Here is a 26,920-nt window from a genome sequence, read left to right as displayed (position 1 = left end):
AGAGTGTCCATATAATTGCTATCGCAATGATAAAAGTAGGCGCATGTGCGGGATGATTGCCGTAATATGCGTTCCTCTGTGTGAAACCGCAATACCGCAACAAACCTGAAAGTAAATTGGAAAGGTTAAAACGAAATGATTTTTAGATGCGGAGCATCTAATACTCGAGGCTTGTAGTGCGGCGCCGTCCGCAAGCTTCCTCCTCCTTCTTCCACCATCTGTGCATCCCTTCCTCCTCTACACACCGCGCGCGCTTCACTCCTCCACCATCTGTGCACCCTTCCTCCTCTACACACCGCGTGCGCTTCTCCTCTTCACGAACATTCGCTAGCTGTATAATGTAGCGCGCATGCGCCGTCACGCTTCGAGAACATCGGCAGCTGACGCGCGCGCATGCGCCGTTGCGCTTCTCCCCCTTCTCGAACATTCGACGCTGACAGTGCATGCGCCGTCGCGCTGTATATATATACTCAAGGTCGGCGCTCGCTCGCTCAGTTGCCGCTCGTCGGTTGGTTTGTACGGCGCGTCGACGTCCAAGGTCGCGGTGAAATGAATTCCAACGAATCCACAAACACAATGATCGACGTCCCTTCGACCAGCGCCGCCCTTTCGCATACGTGTGTACGTGTTCACTCATTTAACACCCCCTCCTACAACCACGTTAACCAATTTAGCCATCGACCCAAGTAAGTCGCAATTTAACACCCCATTTCACAACCACGTTAACCAATTCAGCCATCGACCCAAGTAAGTCGCACTTTAACACCCCGTTAACCAATTATATGCTCCGCATCCTCCTCAGTGTTCCCCCGAGGGAAGCTGCGGGCAATTTCTTTTGTGGGTACACAGGTGCGATTATTTTTTTGTCGCTGGCGCGAAATGAAAATTGGATAGTGGCGTCCAATTATTTTCGCCCCGTTGGAGTGAAACGCTACCAAGCTTGCCAAAGAACAACAGAAAATGGAGGCCTTAGAGTGTGTTGTTTGTGTCACTCACATGAAGAGATGAGATGTCGTTGGAGACCGTCGTAATGTAGGGATGCTACACCGCGCCAATCATTTGAAGCGGTTGTAAAATCTATTTCGGAGACCATAATTATCTGCGTCAGAGCACAAAGTGCGCTGTAGTATCAAACTGCCAAGCTGTCATGTTCCATTTATTCGCACATCTTCCCAAGGGCGATTAGAGCTGCTCCTTAAGAGAGAATCTTTTTTCGTAGTTTTTTGACAGTAGTGAATGATGAAATGACACAAACGTCAAACACTTGATTCTAATGGATACGACCTGACGATCCCGTTTTTCTCATCATAGGATTTGACTTTGAGATATATAAACGTACAACGTTTCTCTCAAAAAGCTGTTGCCGTTATCTCGTAAGCCGAGCTTCGCTCACCGAGTAGCGAACGTTGGCGACGAGCTTTCAGTGGAGACATGCGTGCTGCCATTCCTTCCCTCTTGGTCGTCGGCGTCGTGCTGTGGCTAGACGCTCCCCTAGCACAGGGTGAAGCCAAGCATCGTCTACAGCACAACGTCACAGATGCCTTCAAGGTATTTACACCCTGGTTGACTGGTGTTCTGAGTCCAAGTGGTGCTCATACTTTTCAAAAAGGTTTACAAAAAAAGAAAAAAAAAATGTCAGCAGATCGCACGTGCTCTGTGAATCCATGTAATGCTAAGCATGCGAATGGAAAGTGACTGTGTTGTAATTTCTTTATTGAGCGGTACGTTACGAAGTAGTGCTCTATATATATGCACAAATGCCCGCACAGACACATATGTTTCATGCAACCAGTTGTCGCATATGTTTCATATAACCAGTTGTTTACAGTTGCCTAACGATGCCAAAAGCATCATAGACATTCTCAGCGCCCGAAGTGGTTAGCTGATATAAAGCGCCGGTGCCCTTGACACTTACAAGGTGGTAGCTCTTGACACCGCTACATAAATTATCTTTAGCGAATGGCGCTTAACTACAATGAACGTTAACCTGACATAACGTCTGTATCATATGAGCACATATGTAATGTTTGTAAACTTGGATAGCCAGCACTGCAACCATCATTGATGTTTCAGGAACTTTAGGGTCTATTTGAAAGTAGTTACAAGGCTTGGCGCGGCTCTTTGGTGGAATACGTGATTGTCACCTAGAAGGCTGGTGTTTAATTACCGCTGAAACCATGATATTCTTTGAATTAGTCGGGTCAACGCTACCAATGTAAGCTTTTGCTTGACACTCACGCGTTATTATTACCAATGTCTGTCCTCGCCATTCCTGAGTAAATATAAATGTCATTACCTATTACACAAACCCGCATACTTGTGGCCCGTACTTGTCCACGGGTATGTGCCCCACGTCTGGTGCGAAAGGGCTTGACGACCTACGCGACGGGATTATGACATCATTCATGTCATGACCAGTGAGTCATTTTTGGTCAAACCATCTTACCCTCTCATAGTAATTTTGGCTTACCGAATATTAAGGGGGGCGGGAGCGCCCAGGCGTAGGCGGCTAGATCGATTGATCGATTGATCGATTGACAGACAGACAGACAGACAGGCAGATAGACAGACAGACAGACAGACAGACAGACAGATAGATAGATAGATAGATAGATAGATAGATAGATAGATAGATAGATAGATAGATAGATAGATAGATAGGTAGATAGATAGATAGATACATAGATAGATAGATAGATAGATGGATGAATGGAAAATGGCAGATCCCACGTACAGTGGGAATCGATGATATGCGGAAAATGAATGAGGAATGTTGTTATGTCACTTTTAAACCAGCACAACTTTACGAGTTGGACGTAAATGATGCCGTACATGACTTTGGTGTCATGATAATCATGTTTGGATGTGCCGTTTACGTTCGTCATTTATTCACGGCACGTGATACCAAATTTAGTATATGTTGAGCTTGCGAAACAGCCGTGAGCACGCTATGAGCGTAGTATGTTGTCATGTTCTTACATGACATGCATGTCAGGTTTATCATGTTTGCACCAGGATATTTCATCATCCATTGTCGTAACATAAGACCAAATTTGGTATATGTGGAGCTAGCAAGACGGCCGCGAGCGCATCATGAAGAGCCCAATATGCTCCAAGATAGCGTTGACGCGCGGGCACGCTGGCCACACCGACGCTACGTTAGCAAAACGCGAGCACTCTATAGTCTGACACCAGGCGCGACCAGCGTCCGTCGGCGTGGCCCGAAGCAGACTTGGTGTCTTTAGATTGTATACGAGGGGCTATTGGTCAACTGCCAGTTAGTAATAAGTTCACGTGCTACGTGACGCCTAACAGGCTTATATAGAGTGTGCCACACTCGCTGCCATGGCTACGAGTGGCGCTGACTGACACTCCCACATTTAAATTGACATAGATACCCAATAAAGTGGCTGTGGGATGGCTGTCGTGGTAGCTCAGTGGTAGAGCATCGAACGCGTTATTTGAAGGTCGCAGGTTCAGATCCGGCCCACGACGAGTTATCTTTTCACCCACCTTTCTTTCTTCTAGTTTACATTACAATTGGCCTAATAACTTCTCCTATACTTTTCTTGGCATTATTGTCTGTAAGATCTCATTAATATTGTGTAAACACAGAAAACGAGCCCTTATGTATACACTTGTTTCCCTTATTCATTAACGAGGGTCTCGTACTGGCAGACTTGGTGCCTTTAGGTTGTATACGAGGGACTATTGGTCAGCTGCCAGTTAGTAATAAGTTCACGTGCTACGTGACGCCTAACAGGCTTATAAAGAGTGTGCCACACTCGCCGCCATGGCTACTAGTGGCGCTGACTGACACTCCCACGTTTAAATTGACATAGATACCCAATAAAGTGGCTGGGGGGAAGGCTGTCGTGGTAGCTCAGTGGTAGAGCATTGAACGCGTTATTCGAAGGTCGCAGGTTCGGATCCTGCCCACGGCGAGTTCTTTTCACCCACTTTTTTTTCTTCTCATTTATATTAAAATTGGCCTAATAACTTCCCCTATACTTTCTTTGGCATTATTGTCTGTTAGATTTCATTAATATTGTGTAAACACGAAAAACGAGCCCTTAAGTATACACTTGTTTCCCTTATTATATATATATATATATATATATATATATATATATATATATATACACCAGAGGCGTGAACATAATGTGCTCTCTTTCCAAATCCCCCCCCCATATATTCTGGCATAGAAATGATTTTCTGGTTTTTCCGGAGACGCCTGACTCTGAGAACTCGGGCTTGAATGATTTGATATTCGACAAGACATTAGTGTACACTAGAATTTAATGACGTGGCGTATTGCAGATGTTCAGGAATTTCCCTGTTGCTGTCGCCATGTTCGACACAGACAATGACGGAGACCTCGACTGCCTAACGACGGTGAGGTCAAACTTTGACGAAGAAGGCCATAAGGCCACATACACGTGGCTTCTGCCAGCGGTCAACGGTCATGAAAGGTGAGCTCCAATCGAGTCCTTGTGTTAGCTTGTATGACTCAATTGTTTTCCTACCGGAACATTTCCCAGCAGCTTTTAAACAGTCGGGATTTAGGTAGTGGACCCTGTCCTAGTGAAGAATTGAAAGGAAGTGGCATGGTTTCTGATGGATCCGCGAAAGTACTGTCAGGTTTCAGTGTGGATGTGGAAGACTTCTTCTATGCGTTTCCACATGACAAACGTCTGCTGGGCTTCAGAAATTGCATTCAAGAAGATGATGATGAACAAAGATTCCAGGACAGGTGCGGCGCATCTACGAATACCTTCCTTGAGCTCCTGCTGGTGTACTCAACTGCTATTGGTTTGAAGAGGTGCTTTTACACTAAGAGCTCGGGAATCTGCAGTGGGTTGAGGGTCATGCCAGTTTTGAGTGAAATCTTTCTGAGTGTGGTTGACCATGGCCTGAAGACTGCGTTGGACTCAGTGATGGTGAAATACGTGGACAATTACACGTTTTTTGTTGAAGACTGTCGGTGTGTGAGCACTAGAATCAATGTTTTGAAGGTGTTCAAAGAGTAAGAGTCGGGGCTGAAGTATGCCTGTGAGGTTCCCGACAATGGTTACATACAGTTCTTAGATCTGAACATATTTTTTGATGGAAGCCACGTATGTTGAATGTACCGCCCCGTATTGCCAAACCTATCATCACATTTTGTTCGGGAATTTCTAAAATAGTAAAAAATACGGGGTTGTGATGACCTGTCTGGAAGCGTCACCCAAAAATTCGTGTCCACATCTTGCATGAGAGTTTAGCATGGCAAATTGAGAGGCTCCGGTAGTCTTGGTTTCCAGAACGGCAATTAGGGATCTTAAACGAAGAGATCTTGCAAAAGATGAAGTTGGAACGAAGGGGCACGTCTTGTAAGCATTCAGTATGCTGACAAAGTTTCCCATAAGTTAAAAAAGTTCGTGACTGGTCAAGACATAGTGTGTTTTTTTTTTCTGCTGCAGACAAGCTTCGCCATATTTATGAGGCTGTGGGTAAGATGTTATCAGGACAAAGCGAGCTGGAGGACGTGTGTGACATCAAGCAGCGGGATCAATTGGTCGAGTGTGGCAAAAAAGACGGTTTATGATACACCATTATCTTGTGAAAAATGCTATGTAGGGCAGATGAATTGGTCTTTGAACAATAGATTATTAGATCATAAGGCTTCAATGGGAAGGACACCGTGTTCTAATCTTTCTTTACATTGCAGGGAGTATGGGTGCGCACCCATGGATTCAGGAACTAAGGTGCTCTCAAGATTGAAAGGGCAAAAGTGAACGAGAAATTGAGGAAGCATATTTCATTGACAGATCGCGTGAGAAGTGGGGAGCGTGGCCCTCTCTCACAATACATGCTACTGAGTTAGATTATTTGAGCATTTGCCACTAATAGAATGTTTCTTTAAATGCTTAGCAAACTTTGGCAAATTTGCGCGTATCTATCTATCTATCTATCTATCTATCTATCTATCTATCTATCTATCTATCTATCTATCTATCTATCTATCTATCTATCTATCTATCTATCTATCTATCTATCTATCTATCTATCTATCTATCTATCTATCTATCTATCTATCTATCTATCTATCTATCTATCTATCTGTCTATCTATCTGTCTATCTATCTATCTATCTATCTATCTATCTATCTATCTATCTATCTATCTATCTATCTATCTATCTATCTATCTATCTATCTATCTATCTATCTATCTATCTATCTATCTATCTATCTATCTATCTATCTATCTATCTATCTGTCTGTCTCTGTCTATCTATCTATCTATTTATCTATCTATCTATCTATCTATCTATCTATCTATCTATCTATCTATCTATCTATCTATCTATCTATCTATCTATCTATCTATCTATCTATCTATCTATCTATCTATCTATTTATCTAGCTGCCTACGACCTCTAGCTCTCCTGGCCGTTTTGATAACGGTATCGATACCAATCTTAGTATGGCATAACATGACTGTGTGAAAAACATATCTGACAAGTCATAACATGAAAATCCTGACATGGATGTCATGAATGTAATGATTTACATTCCATTGTTCTGCAGCTCTTGTGTTGCTTTAGTTCACATGGCATGTTTCAAAACTGGTATGGTATGATATGATTGCATGGCGAACACAAGTGACAGACACTAACATGGTAATCATGACATCCGTATTATGTAACAACATGACTAGGTAATGATGAGCTCGCGGGCGTTTCACTAGCTTCACTTATACCAAACTTGGTATTACGGGACGTGAATGAATGATATTGGTGCAAACATGATAAATGTGAGATGCGTGTCATGTAACAACATGACTACATGCCAGGCTCATGATGCCAGGCTCATGCTTTGACTCATGCGCGTTTCAGCGTGTCCAGCGTCCCTCCATCAAAAAAAAAAAGAGGGAGACGCCGTGTTGTCTGTTTAACGCATCGGCGCAAAATGCAGCATGTCGCATTTCGTGCCACTTTCGTCGGGCCGCGCTGACGGACGCTGGTCGCGCCGGTGGCACCAGGTGTTAGACTACTGGAGGAGGAGGAGGAAAAAACCTTTATTGATGCTGGCTGTGCCAGATAGCCCTTATCCCCACCGGGCTGGTTGACATCCCTAGTCCGGGACGTCATTAGTCGAGGCCGCCACCCGAGCCCACTGGACTAGAGTTCGCTGTTCCTCTAGTGTGGAGCTATTGAGTAGGGTCGTCTCCCAGTCCACTTTGGTGGGGTTGGGAAAGGGGTTAATTTTAGGTTCATTTGGCAGGCCCAGACCATATAGTAAGTGTTTGCCACTTCCCCACAGTACTGGCACTGCCCACTTGTTTTTGGGTCGTAATATTTGAGTATGGCTGGACAGAGCAGCGTATTTGTCTGTAGGCGCCGCAGGATGCGCTCCTCCGTTTTCGAGAGTCCCTTCACTGGTGAGGGATACAAGCGGCGTTGCTCAATGTAGTATTCTTTGATTTCACGAAACCGTGTTAAAGGTGTGGGACGTTCAGGTCTATCAGGGGAACGGGGAGTTTCTTGGGAAGTAAGTACGCGGGCCGCTGCATGTGCAGCCTCGTTACCCTGTAGTTCCTGATGTCCCGGAGTCCATATAAGACGTTTTGGGGTAGGATCGCGGTTCCTGATGCTGAATTTTAAAAGTCTATTAGCCAATGGAGAGATTTCTTCTGCAAGATAGCTCTCGCAGGCTCTTCGAGAGTCTGTAACTATTTGTTTTGAGTTTGCATGGGATACTGCCAGTGCAATGGCCACCTCCTCCGCCTTACTTCAGCTTGTGGCTTTGAAAGTGAGGCCGTCCACCTGCGTTCCTTGATGTATTACCGCCGCCATGTAGTATACCCTAGGTGACGGCCCGGCCACATCGACGTAATAGACCCCATTACGGGAGCCAAGCCGTTGTTCAAGTGCCTCCGCGCGCGCTTGCCTTCTACCCTGGTGAGCCTCCCTGGTCATATTGCGGGGAAGCGGGGACACCCAGAGTTTTGTTCTCCAAAGTTCAGTAATACGCTCAGCGTTTTCGATTTCGCATTCGTGCCGGATCAAGAGGCGGTCCAGTAGGCGCCCTCGGGGGGCGTCTGCGTAAGACGCGTATATTGATTTGTGAGGTGGGCTTCTTGGAGCTCTTGTATAGAGTTAAAGACTCCCAATGCGGAGAGTTTCTGATTTGAAGTGCTGATGGGTAAATCAAGTGCGCGCTTAATTACTTTCCTAAGAATAGCATCGACTCTGTTCTCGCGTGTTTAATCATTCGTAAGTACGGCATTGAATATAGAATCCTGCTAGTTACAAAAGCATTGGCGAGCCGAATCGCGTCCCTTCCTCGTAGCCCCCCGCGCTTGTTTGACACTCGGCGGATCATGTGCCCTACCTGTTCTCCAATTTTCCGTAGCTTGTCTAGCGTGGTGCTGTTTTTTGTTCTGTTGTGAATCAGAAGGCCAAGGATTCGTAGTTCTGAAACCTTTCGTATTGTTAATCCTGATACCATCAAGTTCAGGGTCGTCCTATCTTTAATATTTTCTCTGATATGCAGGAATTCAGATTTGGGTGGAGCGCACTGCAACCCACACTGGGCCACATAGTCCTCCACAATGGAGGCGGCCTGCTGCAAGCGGTCTTCAGTTTCTCCTAAACTGCCCCGATTCGTCCAGATTGTTATATCATCGGCGTATATTGCATGATATATTCCTTCCACTACTGCCGATGCTTGCGGGAGCTTCATCATGGCAATGTTGAATAGCAGCGGAGACAGGACAGCTCCTTGCGGGGTTCCCCGCGTCCCCATTTTGAATGGTCCATGTTCCTTGTCATCTATGCGAATGAACGCCAGTCTCTCAGAGAGGAAGTCTCTGATGTAGGCAAATATTTTCTTACCGCAATGGACACTACTCAAGTTTTTAGGATGCTTTCATGTTTAACGTTGTCGAATGCGCCTTTAAGGTCTAGTGCAAGGATCACTCTGTTGTTGTGCGTCGAGGGAATGGGTTGGATAATGTCTCGTTTTAGTTGCAAGAGGATATCTTGCGCAGACAGGTGTGGCCTAAATCCAAACATGGAATCTGCGAAATGCCCCTTGCTCTCGAGGTACGTGGCGAGACGTTCTCTAACCACTGTTTCCATCAATTTGCCGGCACATGAAGTTAATGATATAGGTCTGAGGTTGTCCATGCTGATTTGCTTGCCTGGTTTGGGGATGAATGTGACAACTGCTGTTTTCCATTCAGTTGGCAGTGGTTGGCCATCCCAGATCGCGTTAATGTACTGCAATAGATGCCGATAAGAATCGTCTCACAGATTTGCTAACAGTTTTACCGTGATCAGGTCTCGGCCCGGGGCAGTGCCCTGCGCATTTTTTTCAGTGCTGCTTTCAGATCGCACATTTCAAAAGGGGCCTCGAGCTGACTGTTTTCTCTACCTGCGTATTCATATGCGTTCCTGTTGGGATCCGTGGTGCGACATAGGTATCTAGCACACAAATCATCAGCCAGCTGGGAGTTGGTTCCCTGAAAACTGTGCACGGCTCGACGGAGCTGCTTTTGCGCTTCTCCTCGGGTTTGGGCGGGGTCCACGCGAGTTCGAAAAAGGCACCATGCTTTCCTTGTATTCATTTCTTTAGCTACAACATTGCACCGTTCTATCCCATTGGATTCGTTCAGTTGTGCAGCATATTCATCCGCTTGCTTACTCAACTTTGCTATTCTAAGTTTAAGCTTGCGGTTGAATTTGTTTTTCCGCCAACGTTTAGTTAAGCTTCTGCGGGCGTCCCAAAGGTTGAGCAGGTACTTATCGACGGCGGGGGTGTCTTCCGTTGTCTTTATAGTTTTAAGACACTTGGAATTGGCTGCAAGGAGCTGTTTTGCCCATCCCGTATATCCTCCCGCCCCTGGCACAGAGGGGATCACCTGTGAGCGGAAGGCTGTCCAATCTGTCAGCTTAGCTTGGCTCCATGTTCTATGGCCTATGTTGCCGGAGAGTGTGATTCTTAGGAGAGAGTGATCACTGCCGAGTGTTTCTTCTAAGTTTTCCCATGTTGCGTAGGAAATGTTCTTAGTCAGTGATAGATCCGGGCAAGTATCTCGGTTTACAGAATTCCCGATTCTAGTGGGTTTCATTGGATCTGTGAGAAGCGATAGACGAAGAGTGGATATGAGTTCTGCCAATTTACGTCCCTTGGGGACTTCGCGGATGTAACTGCAATGATAGCTGGCAGCGTTAAAGTCACCCAAAATCACCAGAGTGTTCTTATATGCTTCCTTAATCGCTTTATAAAACATTTCGTTGAAGACACATTGCCTAGATTTTGGAGAACTGCATACATTTAGAATGTACAAGCTAGGATCTCGTCTTTTATTGAGAAGGACTTTGACCATTGTGTATTCATGCGCCTCTGACAGATCAAGGTCTATCTGACAAGAGGTATACTCCTTGTGTACGAGAACACAGGTGGACGCACTTCCCTGAAATGAGTTGTAACCAGGCAATTTCGCCTGTAAGCAGGTTTCTTGTAGCGCCAAAACTACAGGGGTAAAATATTGATTCTGCAGGAAAAGGTTAAGAGTGGCCCTCTTTTTCCTATATTTAAACCCCCTGCAGTTCCACTGGAAAATATCGAGTTGCTGTTGTTTGGAGCTTTTATTATTCTGTTTAGCATTGCCTGCCATTATAAATTTATTATTAAGGAGGTGTCATTTTCGCCACTGCAGCCAGCGTGGGAGCCTGGAGAGGCGTGGGGGGCTCAGTTTGGTTTGTTAACGACTGGGCTATGTTGCTCTCGGATTCAGAATTCGCCAGGTTACGATGAACAATTTTGCGTCGGGGTTGTTATGTTGTCTTAATGCTAGTTTTGAGTTCGTCCAATTGGGGTGTGAGCCAATTTTGAATGGTTTGTAGTACACTGGCTGTGAGAATTGGCAAAACGCTTTGCTTGAGGTCTTGCATAGCGGCTTGAACTGATAGGTTCAGCTGCTGCAGAATAATGTCTTGTACTGTAAGCTTGGTTTGTTCTAGGATCATTTTGCTCTGCTCCTCAAGTTTAGCCTCTAGTCTGCTTAGTCGACCTTCTATGTCGTTCGAAGCACCTACTACAGTTTTAGACACACTAGTGTTACCTGATACGTCTGACTGAGTGTCCTGCTCATCGTCCGAGCAGTCGGAGGTGTGCATAGCCACCGGTTCCGACGGTGGTGGAGGAGTAGCAGCATGCGACGCCTTCAGCGTCCGATTTTCGCGTTCCAGAGTTTCAATGCGTTTTTTCATGGCTTCCAATTGTTTTAAAATTTCAGGATTGGAGGGGGAAGCAGTGGTGGTGGTGGGAGACTGAGAGGAGACCCCTACCCAATCACTCACCTGTTTGGGCGGGTTTGCCAGTGACGGGAAATACTCGGCGCCGAAGGTAGACGGCCTCGACTTCTGTCCGGCTGGGGCTTTGATCGGCTTGGGCTTGTTATGCATACGCTTCGCTTTTTCGTCAGTCCTGACAGCTGCTGAGGGCTCTTCTTGCTTGTTCTTTAGTCCGTGTTGCCGCTGTGTTAGAGTGGGCTTCCATGCCTTCCGGAATTTTCTGATGCACTGCGCTGAGCCGGTGAAATGGTTTTCACCGCATATAAGGCACTCGGGCTGACAGTCGTGCTTCGCTGGGCCCTCCAGAGTGAGTTCCACTTTCGCACCACAGTGAATGCACCGCTGATTGTCCGGATTGGGGCACGCATCCGGTCTGTGGCCCACCGTTCCACACCGGTAACATGCCGGAACTGTTTTCTTGTAGTAGCGCACTGGCACGTTTTCCCAGCAGTAGTGAATGAATCTTGGAACGCGGCGTCCTTTGAAGGTCACCACTGCAACATTGGATGTTCCGAGTTTCCGCACATACAAAATTTCGCCGTCGATCCACTCGAGCTTGCGTCGAAGGGATTCCGAAGTTTCATTGTCTGCGATGGGGACGACACCCTTGCAGGTTTCTCCGGCTGATTTCAAATGTCCTTGAAATGGTACCTGGCGGTCCCCGATCGTCAGCGTGATGTCCCCGATGAGCTTCGAGGCCAGGCTTTCCGTTTTCACACCTACAACAACGATGTTTTGGTCCCACACCGGCCACACGGAGATACCAGCATTCGTGGTGCTGCCGGTGAAGCGTTGCACTGCTGTGCCAATCCCGCCTGGGCCGAACGCAGCGTGCAGATCCATGGTTATTTTTGGTTTAAGCACAATAACCAACTCGTCCGACCGGATTCGAGGCGTGTGTGTTGGCTTCCACGTCTCCAGCTGCCGCGGGGACTCAACGCAAGCTGCGAGTGTTGATCCAGTTTTGCGAGCCTGTGGCTGGGCGGCGGCCGTCGAGCCTCGGGGCTTCATTTTAGCGAGCTTTTCTTGCAGTTGGCGAACCATGATCTGAAAATATTCGTCTTCACTTGGTATGGGGTCTTCCCGGGTTTCTGCCACCTCGATGTCAACCCACTGCATCGTGCTGGGGTCGTAGCCTATCTTCGTGGACGCTGCCATGGCTGGGGAGCCCGGGCGTAAGCCTCGTCGGCGTTAGGCTTAGCCGGGCTCGGGCGTCGCGTGGTGTTCAACCAGTCGTAGATTGGCGGAAAATGGGCCTACTTGGATAAAATAGGTATCCAGAGGTTCCTGATGGCTTCGCCGAAACGCTGAAACCAGTTTCTGGTGGATATTTGCCAAAAGTCCACAACATTCATCGATTTCCGACGGAGCCGACGTGACATGCGTCTCACGCGCGCGCTGAAACCCAGACTACTGAGTGCTCGCGTTTTGCAAAAGTAGCGTTGCCTAGCCCAGCGTGCGCGCGTGTCAACGCTACATTGGAGTATATTGGGCCCTTCATGATGCGCTCGCGGCCATTTTGCTAACTCCACATATACCAAGTTTGGTGTTACGTGACGTCAATAGATGACGACTGGTGCAAACATGATAATCCTGGCTCGCGTGTCATGTAAGAACATGACTACATACCACGCTCATAGCGTGTTCACGGTCGTTTCGCTAGCTCCACATATACTAAGTTTGGTATCACGTGACGTGAATAGATGGCGAAGGTAAACCACACATTCAAACATGACAATCATGACACGGAAGTCATGTACGGCATACTTTACCTCCACCTGGAAACGTTGTGCTCATTTTAAAGTGACATTCAACATTTCTCATTCGTGCTTCGCATATCATCGATTCCCACTGTATGTGGGATCTGCCAATTTTCTTTAATGTGACTCGTGACCGTGACTTTGTTCACATATATGTATGTATATGACTTTCGTATAAAATCAGTTGATAGTTTGCGCTTGTCTGTTTCTAGTCTTTAATTCGCTCTAAAAGCTACCGTAAGAATGAACCAACTCGTCTAACAATTCACCCTACTGGAGAGTGATGCCGCGTTTCACGCCAGATAATTGGACTCTTACTGACCACGTGTTGTTCATGTGCTTTGTGGTGTGCTATCCCCGTGTTCTTCTTTTATTTTGCTCTCTTTCATTTAATCTTCCCCGTCACTTTCTCACCTGTAGAGTAGTAAACCGGTTATCCTTGACTGGTTGACCTCCCTACCTTTCGTTCTGTACCTGCATGCTTATGAGTGAAACCTCAAATATGAATATATATGTAAATATTTTTATTCGTACATTGCCTCGACTGAGTTTAATGATTGTTTTTGCGTTTGTTTTATTACCGTTGTGGCTAGTATTTCAGTGGGATGTTATAAAGTTTGCCAAACTCTGTCTGAAGTGTGTGTGGTGGTGGGGACCCTTGTCAAGCTAGCAAGCCTTTGATCCTTGCAGCCATCTTGATTGATAAAAAATAAAGCATTGAAGAAACTTGAATCCGACATATATGATGTATTATCTAAATCTACACAAACAGTGTGAAAACGAAAAGTTTTTGTAGATATTGCTGTTACTGCAAGACAAATGTGGGACGTTATGTCACGAGATAATAGTTTAGTGGCGTTAAGCGAATAATGACTGGATCCTGAATATGCCATCTTGCTTGGTGAAAGAACATTTAAAGCTGAAAGCAGACGTCACAGTGAACCGCTCATGGAAACCCTGCAGTGGTGCGCACCGAAGAAATATCACAAGCGAAGTGTGAAGTTGACACTTTTTTAAGCACCCTTTTTTCATGCATAAACTCACTCTCCCTTTCTTCTGAGGGCCATCATAGGGCAGATTTGTCACCGTGAAGCAGATTGCTGTATTGTCTCATAGCTGGATTGATTGATATGTGGGGTTTAACGTCCCAAAACCACTATATGATTATGAGAGACGCCGTAGTGGAGGGCTCCGGAAATTTAGACCACCTGGGGTTCTTTAACGTGCACCCAAATCTGAGCACACGGGCCTACAACATTTCCGCCTCCATCGGAAATGCAGCCGCCGCAGCCGGGATTCGAACCCGCGCCCTGCGGGTCAGCAGCCGAGTACCATAGCCACTAGACCACCGCGGCGGGGCTCTCATAGCTGGAGAACGGCATTTAGATGAGATGAGCCTCTTGTTACAAGGTGCGTCAACGTTCGGGGCGTGGGCTGAAATTACACTGTAGCAACACTAGAGTGCACCGTAATTGATCCGCGGGGTAGAGTGTATCCAGGGAGAGCCATAGGGATAGAGAAAGGCAGAGAGACTCGTAGTCGAGGTCACGAAACACTCGTAACTTAGCGTCTTTTCCCCTTATCATCTTCTGTTATGTAGCTTCTGGCATGCTCGTGGGGACGAAAGAAAAGAGAAAGCGCTTAACACGCGCGAAAACTCTCCGAAACTCCGTTCGGTGTTGAATTATTCAACAGAAAAAAGAATTGCGGCAATTTTGAATGGACCTGATCTGCAGCGGCCTGTTTTGACGTAGTTTGGTAATGTGATCATGACTAAAAGGGACATGAGACGAGAGCCAAGTCCCATAAAGTGCGCTGCACTTAAGTAAGCTGGCGTAGCGCACTCGCGTGGCGGCGTTTGCCTAGGTCTTCCTGAGGTGGCGCTGCGTTAGTATGACGTAGAGAAATGCTAGAAAACGAAAAAGGTAAGACGTCTAGACGGCGCACTTGGTTCATGCCCCAGAGGAAAAGCCAACTAACTGGAGAGGTGTCGGCCGCCGTAACGCGAATACAGCAGTGAAAGCAGGACAGCGCAAAAGCGGAGAATTCGGAAGAACGTCACCGCCTACTTCGCTCTTTAAAAAAAATGTCTACAGCAGAAAAGTGAATGCAGCTTGCCTGGTAATCTGTCTCCGTAGGAATGTTGTGGTCATACGATCTTCTCATTTGTGATTTGGCCCCCATACGTGATTGCGCGCAAGCCATCAGCTACTAAACGACAATGTGAAAAAAATTTTTTGAGCTGAAAGCTCCGTGACAATTTTTGTGATAAACGAAAAGCAATAAAAACAAATGTCTAACAACAACTCTCTTTAGGCGAAACGTCACCTTCGATCTGAGAGAAGGACCTAGCCCGGACAAGACCGTCTTCACGCCAGAAGACGGTAAGTGTGCAGTGATATGCACCGATTACAATAAGTAATGATTTTTATTACTCCACTCGATGAACAACACTTACAGGGGGCACCAAGTTAACGAACGTTACTGCGCTGTAGAATTCTGGCTGAAGTGCGGATGCTGGTGAAAACGTGCAATGAAAAAAATTGTGGACGAAGTTTTTAGGTGACTCAACGTTAATAAAAACTTGCTCTCCAAATTTTGTCCCAGCAGTAAGCTGTTCAGTCTCTGATAAGGCCGGTGCCTTGTGTATAGACAGCCACTTACTGAATCAAATAAAATTTTATTCATAATTGAATCCAGGTAATGTCCTAGGTGTCCCTGAAAGATTGGTCTGTTGCAGAAAAAGAACATGAGGCTCAAAGTTAAATTTCGACGAAGAAATAAGGTTGGATAAGAACGTCGACATCAAAACTGCGATGTACAGCTTTACCACCGCGATTTATATTTAACATGAAATGTTTCTTTTCAAAAAGTCACATTGGGACTGCATAAAAAGAAAAAGTACAAGTGTAATAATTCGATAAGAAGACAAACAAGGAGGCGTAGCGACAAAAAAGAAAGAAAGAAGAGGCAAACTTGATGCGTTGCTGGATATCAAGACCTAAGCTCAGCGTATGCAAAAATTAAAAAGGTCCCGCAACACTTTTTGAGCGTGGTCAGAAAACACTGCCCATTGGTAATAGAGGCTCTCGAGAACAAGCCAGCCAAATAATATAGCGCGTCATGCAGCCTGGAATCCACAATAAATTATCAAAGTAATCTAAAATGCTTTCTCTTCTCTCGATAAATGACGGAATACGCTTAATAGCCGCTCGTAATAGGTCATATATCAGCCATTAGCTGATTAGAACATGGTGCTCCCAGTAATTACAGGAATCGCCGCGGGAGGCTGCGACTTGTTCTCACGTGCGCGATCACGTACACACACAAAAAAAAAAGCCGCGTATTTGAAGGAAAAAAAAATGGCAACATATCCACGGAGTGAATGATGGAGAGTGGGGCGAAGCATCCGTCCGTCCATTCGTTCTTGCTTCCGTCCGTCTATGCGTCCGTCTGTATGACCGTCCGTGCGTCCATTCGCCGGTCCGCGCGTGCGTCTGTTCGTGCATCCGCACGTCCATCTATGCGTCGGTCCCTGCGTTCGTCCATGCATCCGCTCCTGCGTCCGTCCATGCGTTCATTCGTCGGTGCAGTCATCCGTGAGTCCGTCCATGCATCTGTCTGTGTGTCCATTCGTCCATCTATTAAACACTCCAAGTATTACCATCTCGCATCTTTTCATCATATATTCCGCATATGCACCGCCATCCAGCGGACATTACAAGGATTAAACGAGAGGTGGCACACGCACACTTTCTTACGGCTTGCGCTTCGTGTCTACTTCCCACCTTTAACCACCTCGAGCTCATGGTATATACTAGTTCACTGCATTCATGGCACTGCGGCCCAACGCTCGCTAAACCTTTCTAAAACCAAGGAGGTTACACCCGGTGAGTATAACGTAGCAACCCTTTCTTGTCGGATAGTGCTCAATGTACATACTAATGCCTGCTAATGGGGAATGAGAGACAGGAGAATTCGGCTTTTACTTTCTTACGGCTTGCGCTTCGTACCTACTTCCCACCTTTAACCACCTTGAGTTCACGGCATATACTACTTCACTGTATTCATGGCACTGCGGTTCAACGCTCGCTAAACCTTTCTAAAACCAAGGAGGTTACGCCCAGCGAGTATAACATAGCAACCCTTTCTTGTCAGATAGCGCTCAATGTACATATCAATGGCTGCTAATGGGGAATGAGAGACAGGGGAATTCGGCTTTTACTTTCTTACGGCTCGCGCATCGTAGCTACTTCTCACCTTTAACCACCTTGAGTTAACGGCATATACTACTTCACTGTATTCATGGCACTGCGGTTCAACGCTCGCTAAACCTTTCTAAAACCAAGGAGGTTACGCCCAGCGAGTATAACATAGCAACCCTTTCTTGTCAGATAGCGCTCAATGTACATATCAATGGCTGCTAATGGGGAATGAGAGACAGGGGAATTCGGCTTTTACTTTCTTACGGCTTGCGCTTCGTACCTACTTCCTACCTTTAACCACTTTGAGTTCATGGCATCTACTACTTCACTGTATTCATGGCACTGCGGCTCAACGCTCACTAAACCTTTCTAAAACCAAGGAGGTTACTCCCCGCGAGTATAACGTAGCAACCCTTTCTTGTCAGATAGTGCTAAATGTACATGCCAATGGCTGCTAATGGGGAATGAGATACAGGAGAATTCGGCTTTTAGTTAACGCGCCCGCTACGAATTTTTTATTGTTCAACAACGCACAGGAGAAATCTCCCACCGGCACCACCTTGCAGGTCAAAACGTAAGACTGGTTACACACTACGACCACGACTACGACTGACGAACGGGTGCCGCTATAAGGAGCTTCGCCCCTAAAAAAGCACTCAAGGTCCCGAGGTGCGCGTCATGCATTTTCGTTGCCACTGCCGTCCCTACCTGCTTAGCCTCCAGTGCTTTCGCCGGGACGAGAAAAGAGAGAAGGCGATTGCAGCGTGTGACAAATATTTGTAACTCTACTCGTACTGGATGGATTCCTAAAATTTCCGTGGTGTTCAATTGGTGTGGCAATGAGCTCTTTTAGTGAATCCATTCTATGGTTACTTGAAAAAGTGTTTTTGGGCCCCTTCAATAAAAACAAATGTTTAGGTCTCACGTCGCGAAACTTCATAGTGGAGGAATCAATGTTGTAGGACTGCGGAAACTTTTACTATCTAGTGTTGTTTAACTAGCATTAAAAATGAAGAGCATAGGCTTCCAGCGCTTTTTTTCTGGGAAAATGCGCCGAGGACGGGATTCGATCACGCGACCTTCGAGTCAGCAGTAGACTTCAATAACCATTAAACCACCATGTCGAGCAGGGCATGGCATTGCATGTACTTCAACAAAAAAGATAAAGGGTGTAAATGAAATACTGTTCTTCTTGTGAGTTCATTTGGCTTTTAACCTCTTCCTGTTGAAATAGTTTACTCGGTGCAAAGGAAAGCCTGAATGACGGCACGTCTGGTACACAAGTTCTCACCAGGTCGCCATGTATTGAGTGTCTTATCGTTGTCTGCTCTTCGTTCATAAATGATGCCTCTTCATTGGCCTGTTTTTCAGGTGACGGAAGTGAGCAAATTGCCAATTTCATCTACTCTGACAACGAACATTGCACTGTCTTGGAAATCCCATACAAAAATGTTCAAGGTAAGTGTCAAAAATTGAACGAGATCTACTTGCTAGCGTTCTCAAAATATCTTTACAAGCCGTCTTGAACGGCGAATTCCTGTGATGTTACAGTGGCGAAATTCTGCAACGTGGCACTGAGTTGTGTATCTCTGTTAGTAACGATTCACGCTCCGGCACGACGCCACCATCATCACATTGTGTGAAGTAGAACGTCTGGTTGTGTCATTGGCACCATGACGAAATCAATATGTGGGGCAATAATTACCCGATGGCTTGCCGGTGCACTAGAAACAAATTTGTTTTGTCGTGCTGAAACGGTGTGAGGCCGATATTATACGCAACCATACGAACATGCAAACGGCGATTGATCCTGCTCATATGGATAGCCATGTAGAGCCATCGAATAGATGTGTGCCATGGACGCATAGATACGTGGACAAGAATTATTCCGTCTGATGGTGTCTTGTGAGGGTGTGGTACGTTGATTTCATGTCTTTAGGACACATAGCTGCACTCTATAGTACCGCAATACTGTTACAGTGTGGACAACTGGAGCGAGCGCCGCGATCACGTGATGACCATATCCATCGCTTTAGCCTAGCTATTGATGGTTGGCTAAAACTGCGTGCTTACTGAATAACGTAAACGATGTGGGAAACCTTTGAACATACAGCAGAGAACATCCAAATTTCGCCAACTAATATAGCGTAAGGCAACGGAAACAATGCGTAAGTAGACAACATAAAAATGGTTTTCTCTTCGTTCAAGCGCTGGAAATTCACCTCATAAGAGTTTTTTTAGATTGCATGAAACATATTGGTAGGTGGAGCAGCAATTTTTGTCATTTTATGCGTTACATAAGGCCATCACCCGAAGACGAAACTTCTTGCAAATAGAGTGCCATGTTCTTTGTCAGGAGTTGCCTGAATGTTAGTTGTCTTTCCTTCGTCACTCTGGCGAAACTGTAATTGTGCATTTTCGGTCGGTAGTCGACAACATGAGAATAGGCGCCATCTGTTGTCTTTAAAGAGCGTTTTGTACTTTATAACAAGTTCACAAGAAAAAAAGGAAGCTTTTAGTGCACTTCAAGGGATTCCTGACGAATTCGTCTTACATCATTCATAACATCACGATAGATAAATTTTAAAAAAAAGGGACGAGCTACGGTACCTAACGTGATCAAGGGCAGATGTAACGAAGTAATGGCTGAAGTGAAAATTATTAAGACACAGAGGCACCATACGTAGAACTGATCTTGGTAAAATATCTGAGCCCTCCTCGCATGCCTGCTACACTAACACGATTTCAATTTAGAAGCGGAGCTCTTTAGGAACAAGCATTGTCTTCCGTTGTGGTCATGATATAGAACCGTTGTTTTAGTCGAATTATATATGAGACATGAAACAAGGTTTTGCAACAGACTTTAACGTAAACATAGGCTAGTTATAAGGCCGGAGATCACTGTTACCGGCGTAAGTAACCTATGTAGAAGAGTATCGTCAAGTTCATGTCAAATAAATGTGCCTAGATATTGGGAATCCTTAACAAAATTTGTAACCCAAAGAAACACGGCGAGCACTAACTGCCCGAAGAAATTACTCCTGTTAGTTAGAACCGGTAGGATGGCGGGTTTTTATGCACTTACGAAGCATTTCCTTCACTACAGCACATTTCTAACTATTCCTTGAATTGCCCAACACGAGTGAAGGCGAAATAAGTGTACATTTCAATAGACATTTTAGGACACTCAATATACGTTGTATGGGGAACGTTCGGGTAACTAGAGGTTACTCACTAATATGGTACTCGTAGCTTCACCCACTCATTATGATTCATTGTGTAGATGCGTAGATTTTTCGGCTTATCAGAAAAACGTTATCGCTCCAATAATTTTAAAACGTAAAAACTACTGCCCGACATCAGAAAGTGGTCACTGCATTTGAAGCTGTCGTACTGGTGCCTTTGCAAATTTTGTTTTCCCTTTTGCCATTCGCGAATGCAATGATTTGGATGCATGCGTTGTTGATATTCTATCCAATGCTTTTTATTCGTCACTACAAGATGTGTGCGTTTTGTGAACGTGCAGGAGCTGCTGCGCAAACGTATGCCATTTTCGACGGCGCCAACATGTCCTTGCTTTGACTGTAATACTGCTTTTTTTTCGTCACTCCCTTACGAAAACCCACTTAGGCGATGTAGGTTGCGCTAATAAATAAATAAATAAATAAATAAATAAATAAATAAATAAATAAATAAATAAATTGTTTTGAACACTTGGCAGCAGCAGAAAAAAATTCAGGTATTTCTCAATTCGAAGGACAATTAGAGGTGCACTGACACTTATTCTTTGCCATTTTCGCAGAGTGCATCCTGTGGATGAACCCGAAAGACTTGAAGGCCGTACCTCAACATTGCCTCGACTATTATGAGGACAACTGTGACATGCAGAATCCGGCATACGATGAGGAATCCTGCGGTCCTCTGATCTCCAATCTTTAGTATCGCCTCTGCACTTTATTAGTGCTTTATGTTCTGGGCTTGCGTGGTACACGCTGCTAAGCGTGCTAGCGTATGAATTTACCTCCATTTTTTTCTCTATTCTTTCCTTCTTCTTTACCCCTTCCCTATGTAGAGTAGCGAAACAGATTTAACCTGATTAACCTCGAAGCCTTTCATTTCTTTCTCTCTCTCGGTGTTTTTTGTAGTAAAGTCTTCCGTCATTGGCTAGTTTCACGCTTACTGGTAGCTTCAGTGTGGTCTTGGAAAAATAAAGAAAATCATTTTCTTGAACTTTATTGTATAGCAAGTACTCTTTCTATAGGAGTATTCGCAAGGTTTCTATATCGAAAACGATAAATATGAAAGACTATTCGGCGGTCACTTGGGCGGCAGCTTTATTTTTTTGCTGATAGCGACTTGCCTTCGGATCGAGTGTGCCGTCCTCATCCGGGGTGATATTATACAGAGGCCTCAGATGTAGTCCCACCATAGCGTGCACATTTCGAACTACTAATTCATGCAATATATAACAAAAACTAGTAAAAAGTACTCAATGATATTTAAGGAGTTCTAAGTACTGGACAGTATCATAGCTGGACATGCTTCTCATTGAAATGCGCTCGAATACCTTGTTCATTTTTTACTTTCTTCAAAGCGCAGCTTTTATATTTTGTTTGGAAGTGTTTAACAAGCTCTCCTGGTAATACAAATAAACTTGGTGATATGACGCAATCCTTTCAGACACAGCGACTCGGTGGAGGGAGTTAGGGGTTTCGAGATTGGAAATTTATATTTTCGCAGATGAGAACTGTGCACTGAAAAGCCATCCAGCTTTCTTGCAGAACAAGCCGTCTATGCTAAGCGTACACACACGAGTCCTAAGCTCCTTGGCTTAGTGTAATAATTCTAATACATTAGGACAAATTTGGGTGAGCTCCTACAAGAGCTTGGCAGGCATTTTTCCACAGACATTCGGAGTTCGTATTCGAAAAAAAGAAAAAAAAAGAACCTCTTTTAACTCATAAACGGAGCTCGAAGTATCAATCGACGCTAAGTTCAAAATCATTCATTCAAAATGAAAATGTTTTTGTGCCGGGCTTCAGTGGCACTTCACTGGCATCATTTTTATCATAGAAGTGCGAGAAGAGATATAAATGTATTCCATCAGTAACGTCCACTCCGGAAGTGACGTTTGTCAAATGCACATGAACAGATTATAAGAAAAACGAGACAATACATTTCGGTGGTCAGGCTGACCAACTACATCTTTAACACAACCCCCCCCCCCCGCCCCCCCCCCCACAAAAATAAGAGAAAAAGGAGGATGTATACTTAGAATAACTGTGCAAGATGTCGCAATAAAGCGCTGTAACTTCAAATATTTCACATACTCCACAGCTACCTCATTTTTCCGCAAAGAAAAAGAAAACGTAACGGTTGAATAAAGGAAAAAATGCTAATTCATTCAATAATATTGCACTAGTTGATCAGCTGTCTTACTCAGCATTATTTAACATAAATTGCTTTGTAGCGAGAAACTCAAGTATGTGTAGAGTATAAAATGAAGCGAATAGGAGCGCCATTATTGTTTCTCGTAGCGCGGACCCGGAGGGTCTTGAGGACCAATCAACTGGTCTGCCGTGCTTGGCCTTATTCAGTGGCAACTGGGACGGCTTTACGTCCTCTCATAGTAGGGCGTCATGTATTCTAAATTGTTAGACATTTTTTCCAAATACACAAGTGGTCGTAGCATCCACACACTCATAGTGCCAAATGACTGCTACGACGGACGTGTGACATAGCAAAGGCACGAAATCCTGCTTCGCAGTGCGATGATCTTATTGCTATCCTGCATGAAGTGCGCGAACGCGTTCAGGGCTCCCACGTTGGAGCTGACAGGTTTAGACTGACAGCTGCATCGCGGGCTTGGTAGATGACAGAATTCTGGTTGGCTAGTTATGTCGCAAAATAGACAACCACAGGAAACCCTCGCGTACATTTTGTGGATGAAAAGAGAAGCTGTAAAGGATGTGTCCCAGAATTACGTAGACAATGAGAAGACAACGGCAACACAAAGGTGACAACCAGAGCTGCCATCTGCGTCTGGCTAAATAGATTGCCGTTCTTTTGAAGCCGTGGACACTTCGCGCAATGGATCGGGGTTAGTTTGTGGAGGTTCCTGATTGTATTGCACTTATTACCACACAGACATAAAGAAACAAAAGAAATGAAAGCTGTTATGAGACCACAAGTTGTCCGCCACTGCAGCTGCCGTCATCAGTATCCGTAACCACTATCGCTATAGATAAGAAAAAGAATGAATAAATAAATCTGTTACTGATTCCTATGTCCAGAAATCAGTATAACACGAAAGTAAATGGTGTCTTCACAAGTGCGAGTGGTTATTGTTAATTGTTTTGCCACAAGGGTGAACTAACGAACGCTACAGCAAGGAAATTGTAATATCATGCGAAAAAAGGCAAGGAGCTCGACACTTCGAGCACGCAGCTCAAGCGGAAAGCGCGCACGAAATGTTCCCACGCTGGAAGGGCGCGGACTAACTCCTCTGACCGCTCGACACTTAAACCACGCTGCTAAAACAGAAAAAAAGAGGCACGAAACACACGCAGGACGAGTGCGACACAACTGTCACAATTCTTACTTCATAGTGTGTGACTGGATTGGATTGGATAAACTTTTATTTGGTCCTCCAAAACACAGATCACTGTTTTGCGGGCAGCTCCCACGTGGGAACTGAGATGCCAAGCTCCTCAGCCGCCTCGCGGGCTTGGTGGACAGCCCAGAGCTGATCTGCCAAGGATGAGCTGCGGATTGCCGCCTCCCATCTGGCAAAGGTGATGTTCGATATATGAGCGAATTTGGTGCACTGCCAGAGCATGTGTTCTAATGAAGCTATTTCCCCACAATGTGGACAAAGATTACTTGGGTATAGGTCAGGGTACATCCGCGTTTGCAAAAGCCTTAATGTAAGTGCTTGGGGCCGGGTTAGATTTTTGTGAGGTGGAAGGAAAATCCTTCTAGACAGGTAAAAATGTTTAGTGAGCTCGTTATATGTTGTAAGAATTTCCCGGTTATCCCCTTCACCGGTAGAACGCATCCCCGGGGAGGCGCGGTTGGAGAGTTCTGAGCAGCGCGCTCATTTCGTAAAAGCGGCCGCGGCATCGAGCGAAGTGACCTTCATGCTCTCCCGAATCACTTAACTCGTAGCTGTGTGGAATCACCATCCAGTCCTATGGGTCTACCATCACCTCTCGAGTCACGTTCTGCATGGACGGCACGTGATCGATAGTACTGCACAACTATGTCCTGCGAAAAAGCATGCAGAAAATGTCACAAAGAACATACGAGAATAAGGGATAACTTATGCCCACCCAGAGTCTCTAGACCTCGGATATCGTCAATAACTTGGTCGTACAAGTTGCGCAGGGCTGTGGTTTTATTTGACGAACAAACAGGGCTCAACACGTTATAGCTTCGCAAAATAACCTTGATCTAGGCGAGTCTTGTCACCAAAGTACCTCTGTTGCACGGTGATGGCATCGTTGTACAGCTCTCAGTCGTCGGAAAGCCCGCTACTATCAATGCAGCTTCTCGTTTCAAATAGAGTCGCAGGCAATAGAATTTCTCTGTGGCCATTATGCGGATGTTCTTGTGAACATTTTGATCTCGTTGTTTCCGAAATTTGGTCCACTTGCGCAGTTTCCCAGAAAATAGCGCTATTGTCAGTTTAGGCAGTCTAACTTCAGTTCCGTCTAATGGTGCTGTGACTGTTTTAGCGACCGTTCTTTCGGCTGTAATCGATGACCGTAGCATGCGATCTTTCCTGCTACTAAGCTCCGCTAGAATGTGAGTAGCATTGTCTTTATACTCCAGGGCAGTGCTATATTCAGCCTCTAACTCTTGGTGAGAAATTTGGCGCTCGAAATTAACGTTCACATTATGAAGCTCGTCGTTGTTCGATTTAAGCCTGACATACACGGCATAGAGCTGTTCTTAAGTCGCAGAGTCGTTAGCGAGGAGAGCACTTGCATTGCTTAAAATCTTCGTGTTCTATGCTCGCCGCGACGTCCCCTTCGGCTTCAGTCGGTCTGCCGGTGCAGTTGACCGTTAGCCGTCCGTAGGTTGTTGGTTTTCAATCTCGGTTTTTCGGCACCAAATGTTTAAACGATGGCGTTCCAGTCACCCCGATCACACTCAACTCCCTATTAAAGGCTTTTGGCTAGCACACTTCTATTAAGTATGAGCTTCGAAGCGCTCTGCCGTCCATTTGCTTGCTAGCTTGCTTGTTCCTTTCTTTTGTGGCTCTCACCCACTAAGGGAGATTGGCCAAGAAGCCGTTGATCAATGCAAGTCAATACCTTTAGGTTTTCTAGACTAGGGGAATATGATTACTGTGTTTGGACTGTGAAATTGATTTGGCGCAATGTAAAAAGAAGAAAAAAAGAAAAAATGGGGGGGGGGGGAGGAGAGAAATAATAAATTTGTTGAATATCTGAGGTGTAATTCTTATATGAAATTTTTGTAAAAGTTGAATCATTGCAGTGTATCAGCTAAATAATAAGTGGCAGTGTGGCTAGTAAAATTCGAGAGCTGATCACTGGCTCAGCAAGGTGATCTTCTTGTGTTGTATAGGAATTCGCAGAGAGCCCCGCAGATGTTCCTGTCACTGTGTCCCTATGAAGCGGCCCCAAAAGACAAAATTATGGGAGCATCAAGTGATATTCCCAGTTTTTTGAATAAAATTTCGAAGCAATTTTTTCTTTGATTTTTGAAACGGTGACATGTGATAAGAAAATGGTCGATATGTTCAGGTTCATTACAGCTTGAGCACAGAGGGTATGGCACCAGACCAGGCCTGTTTAGGTAGAAATTAAGAGGTGGTACACGGCAACGTAATTTTGTTATCAAGACTTCCGATTTACGCGTGGGACACTATTTATTATTCCATGTGAAGTGCAGGTGCGAGAAATCTGGATTCGGTATCGTGATTTTTGATGAGTCTTCAAGAAGGGAAAGTTTTCTAAACCTCGCTGCTGTTACATAAGCTGTAGGAGACATGATTGGCACAATCTGAAGATCAAGAGATGTTCGCGTAAGTATGTCAGCCATCTCATTTATAAATATACAACGATGGCCTGGCACCCATATCATTCGCACTAGACGAATATTTGCTGGGATTAATGACTTAAAAGTTTCTAGTACTGCTGATGCAAACAAAGATGATAAAAATGAACACACGGAATACTATCACAGCTGTCGAATGAGTCGTAGGAAGTTTACGAATAGCTAGTATAACGGCCATTAATTCCGCTTCAAATATTGGTGTATAATCTGGGAGGCGTAATGAAAATGACCAGAATAATGACAGAGAAAAAATACCCACACCTGCCTTCTCGCCACTCATAGATGCATCCGTTGCAATTACTATATTAGTACCTAATTGAGACAGGTGTTGTTCTAATAAACTAATAAAATATTTAGAGGGCAAGTGTTTAGCGTTCATGGGGAAGATATCGTCAAATTCTATTTGCACTTGGCCGATTGGTTTGACGGATGGTGTGATCTCGAATATATTAACATTTAAAGCATCTATAAGTGTTTCTATTTATTTTATTAATATAACTATTAATATTACTATTAATTTATGT

At 45.1% G+C, this 26,920-nt stretch overlaps 1 protein-coding gene across 1 annotated transcript; it reads left to right on the top strand.

Annotated features, from left to right (window-relative positions):
- Positions 1–1,345: 1,345 nt before the first annotated feature.
- Positions 1,346–21,542, top strand: LOC119178133 (uncharacterized). The gene is made up of 5 exons (XM_037429295.2): positions 1,346–1,548; positions 4,321–4,472; positions 15,424–15,491; positions 18,684–18,770; positions 21,115–21,542. The coding sequence occupies exons 1-5, from the start codon at positions 1,432–1,434 to the stop codon at positions 21,249–21,251; spliced, it is 561 nt and encodes a 186-aa protein (XP_037285192.2). The 5' UTR covers positions 1,346–1,431; the 3' UTR covers positions 21,252–21,542.
- Positions 21,543–26,920: the final 5,378 nt, after the last annotated feature.

Source organism: Rhipicephalus microplus, chromosome 1 (genome assembly GCF_043290135.1).
Source record: "Rhipicephalus microplus isolate Deutch F79 chromosome 1, USDA_Rmic, whole genome shotgun sequence".
NCBI lineage: Eukaryota > Metazoa > Arthropoda > Arachnida > Ixodida > Ixodidae > Rhipicephalus > Rhipicephalus microplus.
This window is presented reverse-complemented; position numbering and strand designations above follow the sequence as displayed.

What these genes read in the sequence shown, in the direction of transcription:
- LOC119178133 (XM_037429295.2), top strand. Translation starts at nt 1,432, where the DNA reads ATGCGTGCTGCCATTCCTTCCCTCTTGGTCGTCGGCGTCGTGCTGTGG. An exon ending in CGTCTTCACGCCAGAAGACG is followed by an intron (nt 15,492 to 18,683) that starts GTAAGTGTGCAG and finishes CCTGTTTTTCAG; the next exon opens with GTGACGGAAGTGAGCAAATT. An exon ending in CCCATACAAAAATGTTCAAG is followed by an intron (nt 18,771 to 21,114) that starts GTAAGTGTCAAA and finishes CCATTTTCGCAG; the next exon opens with AGTGCATCCTGTGGATGAAC.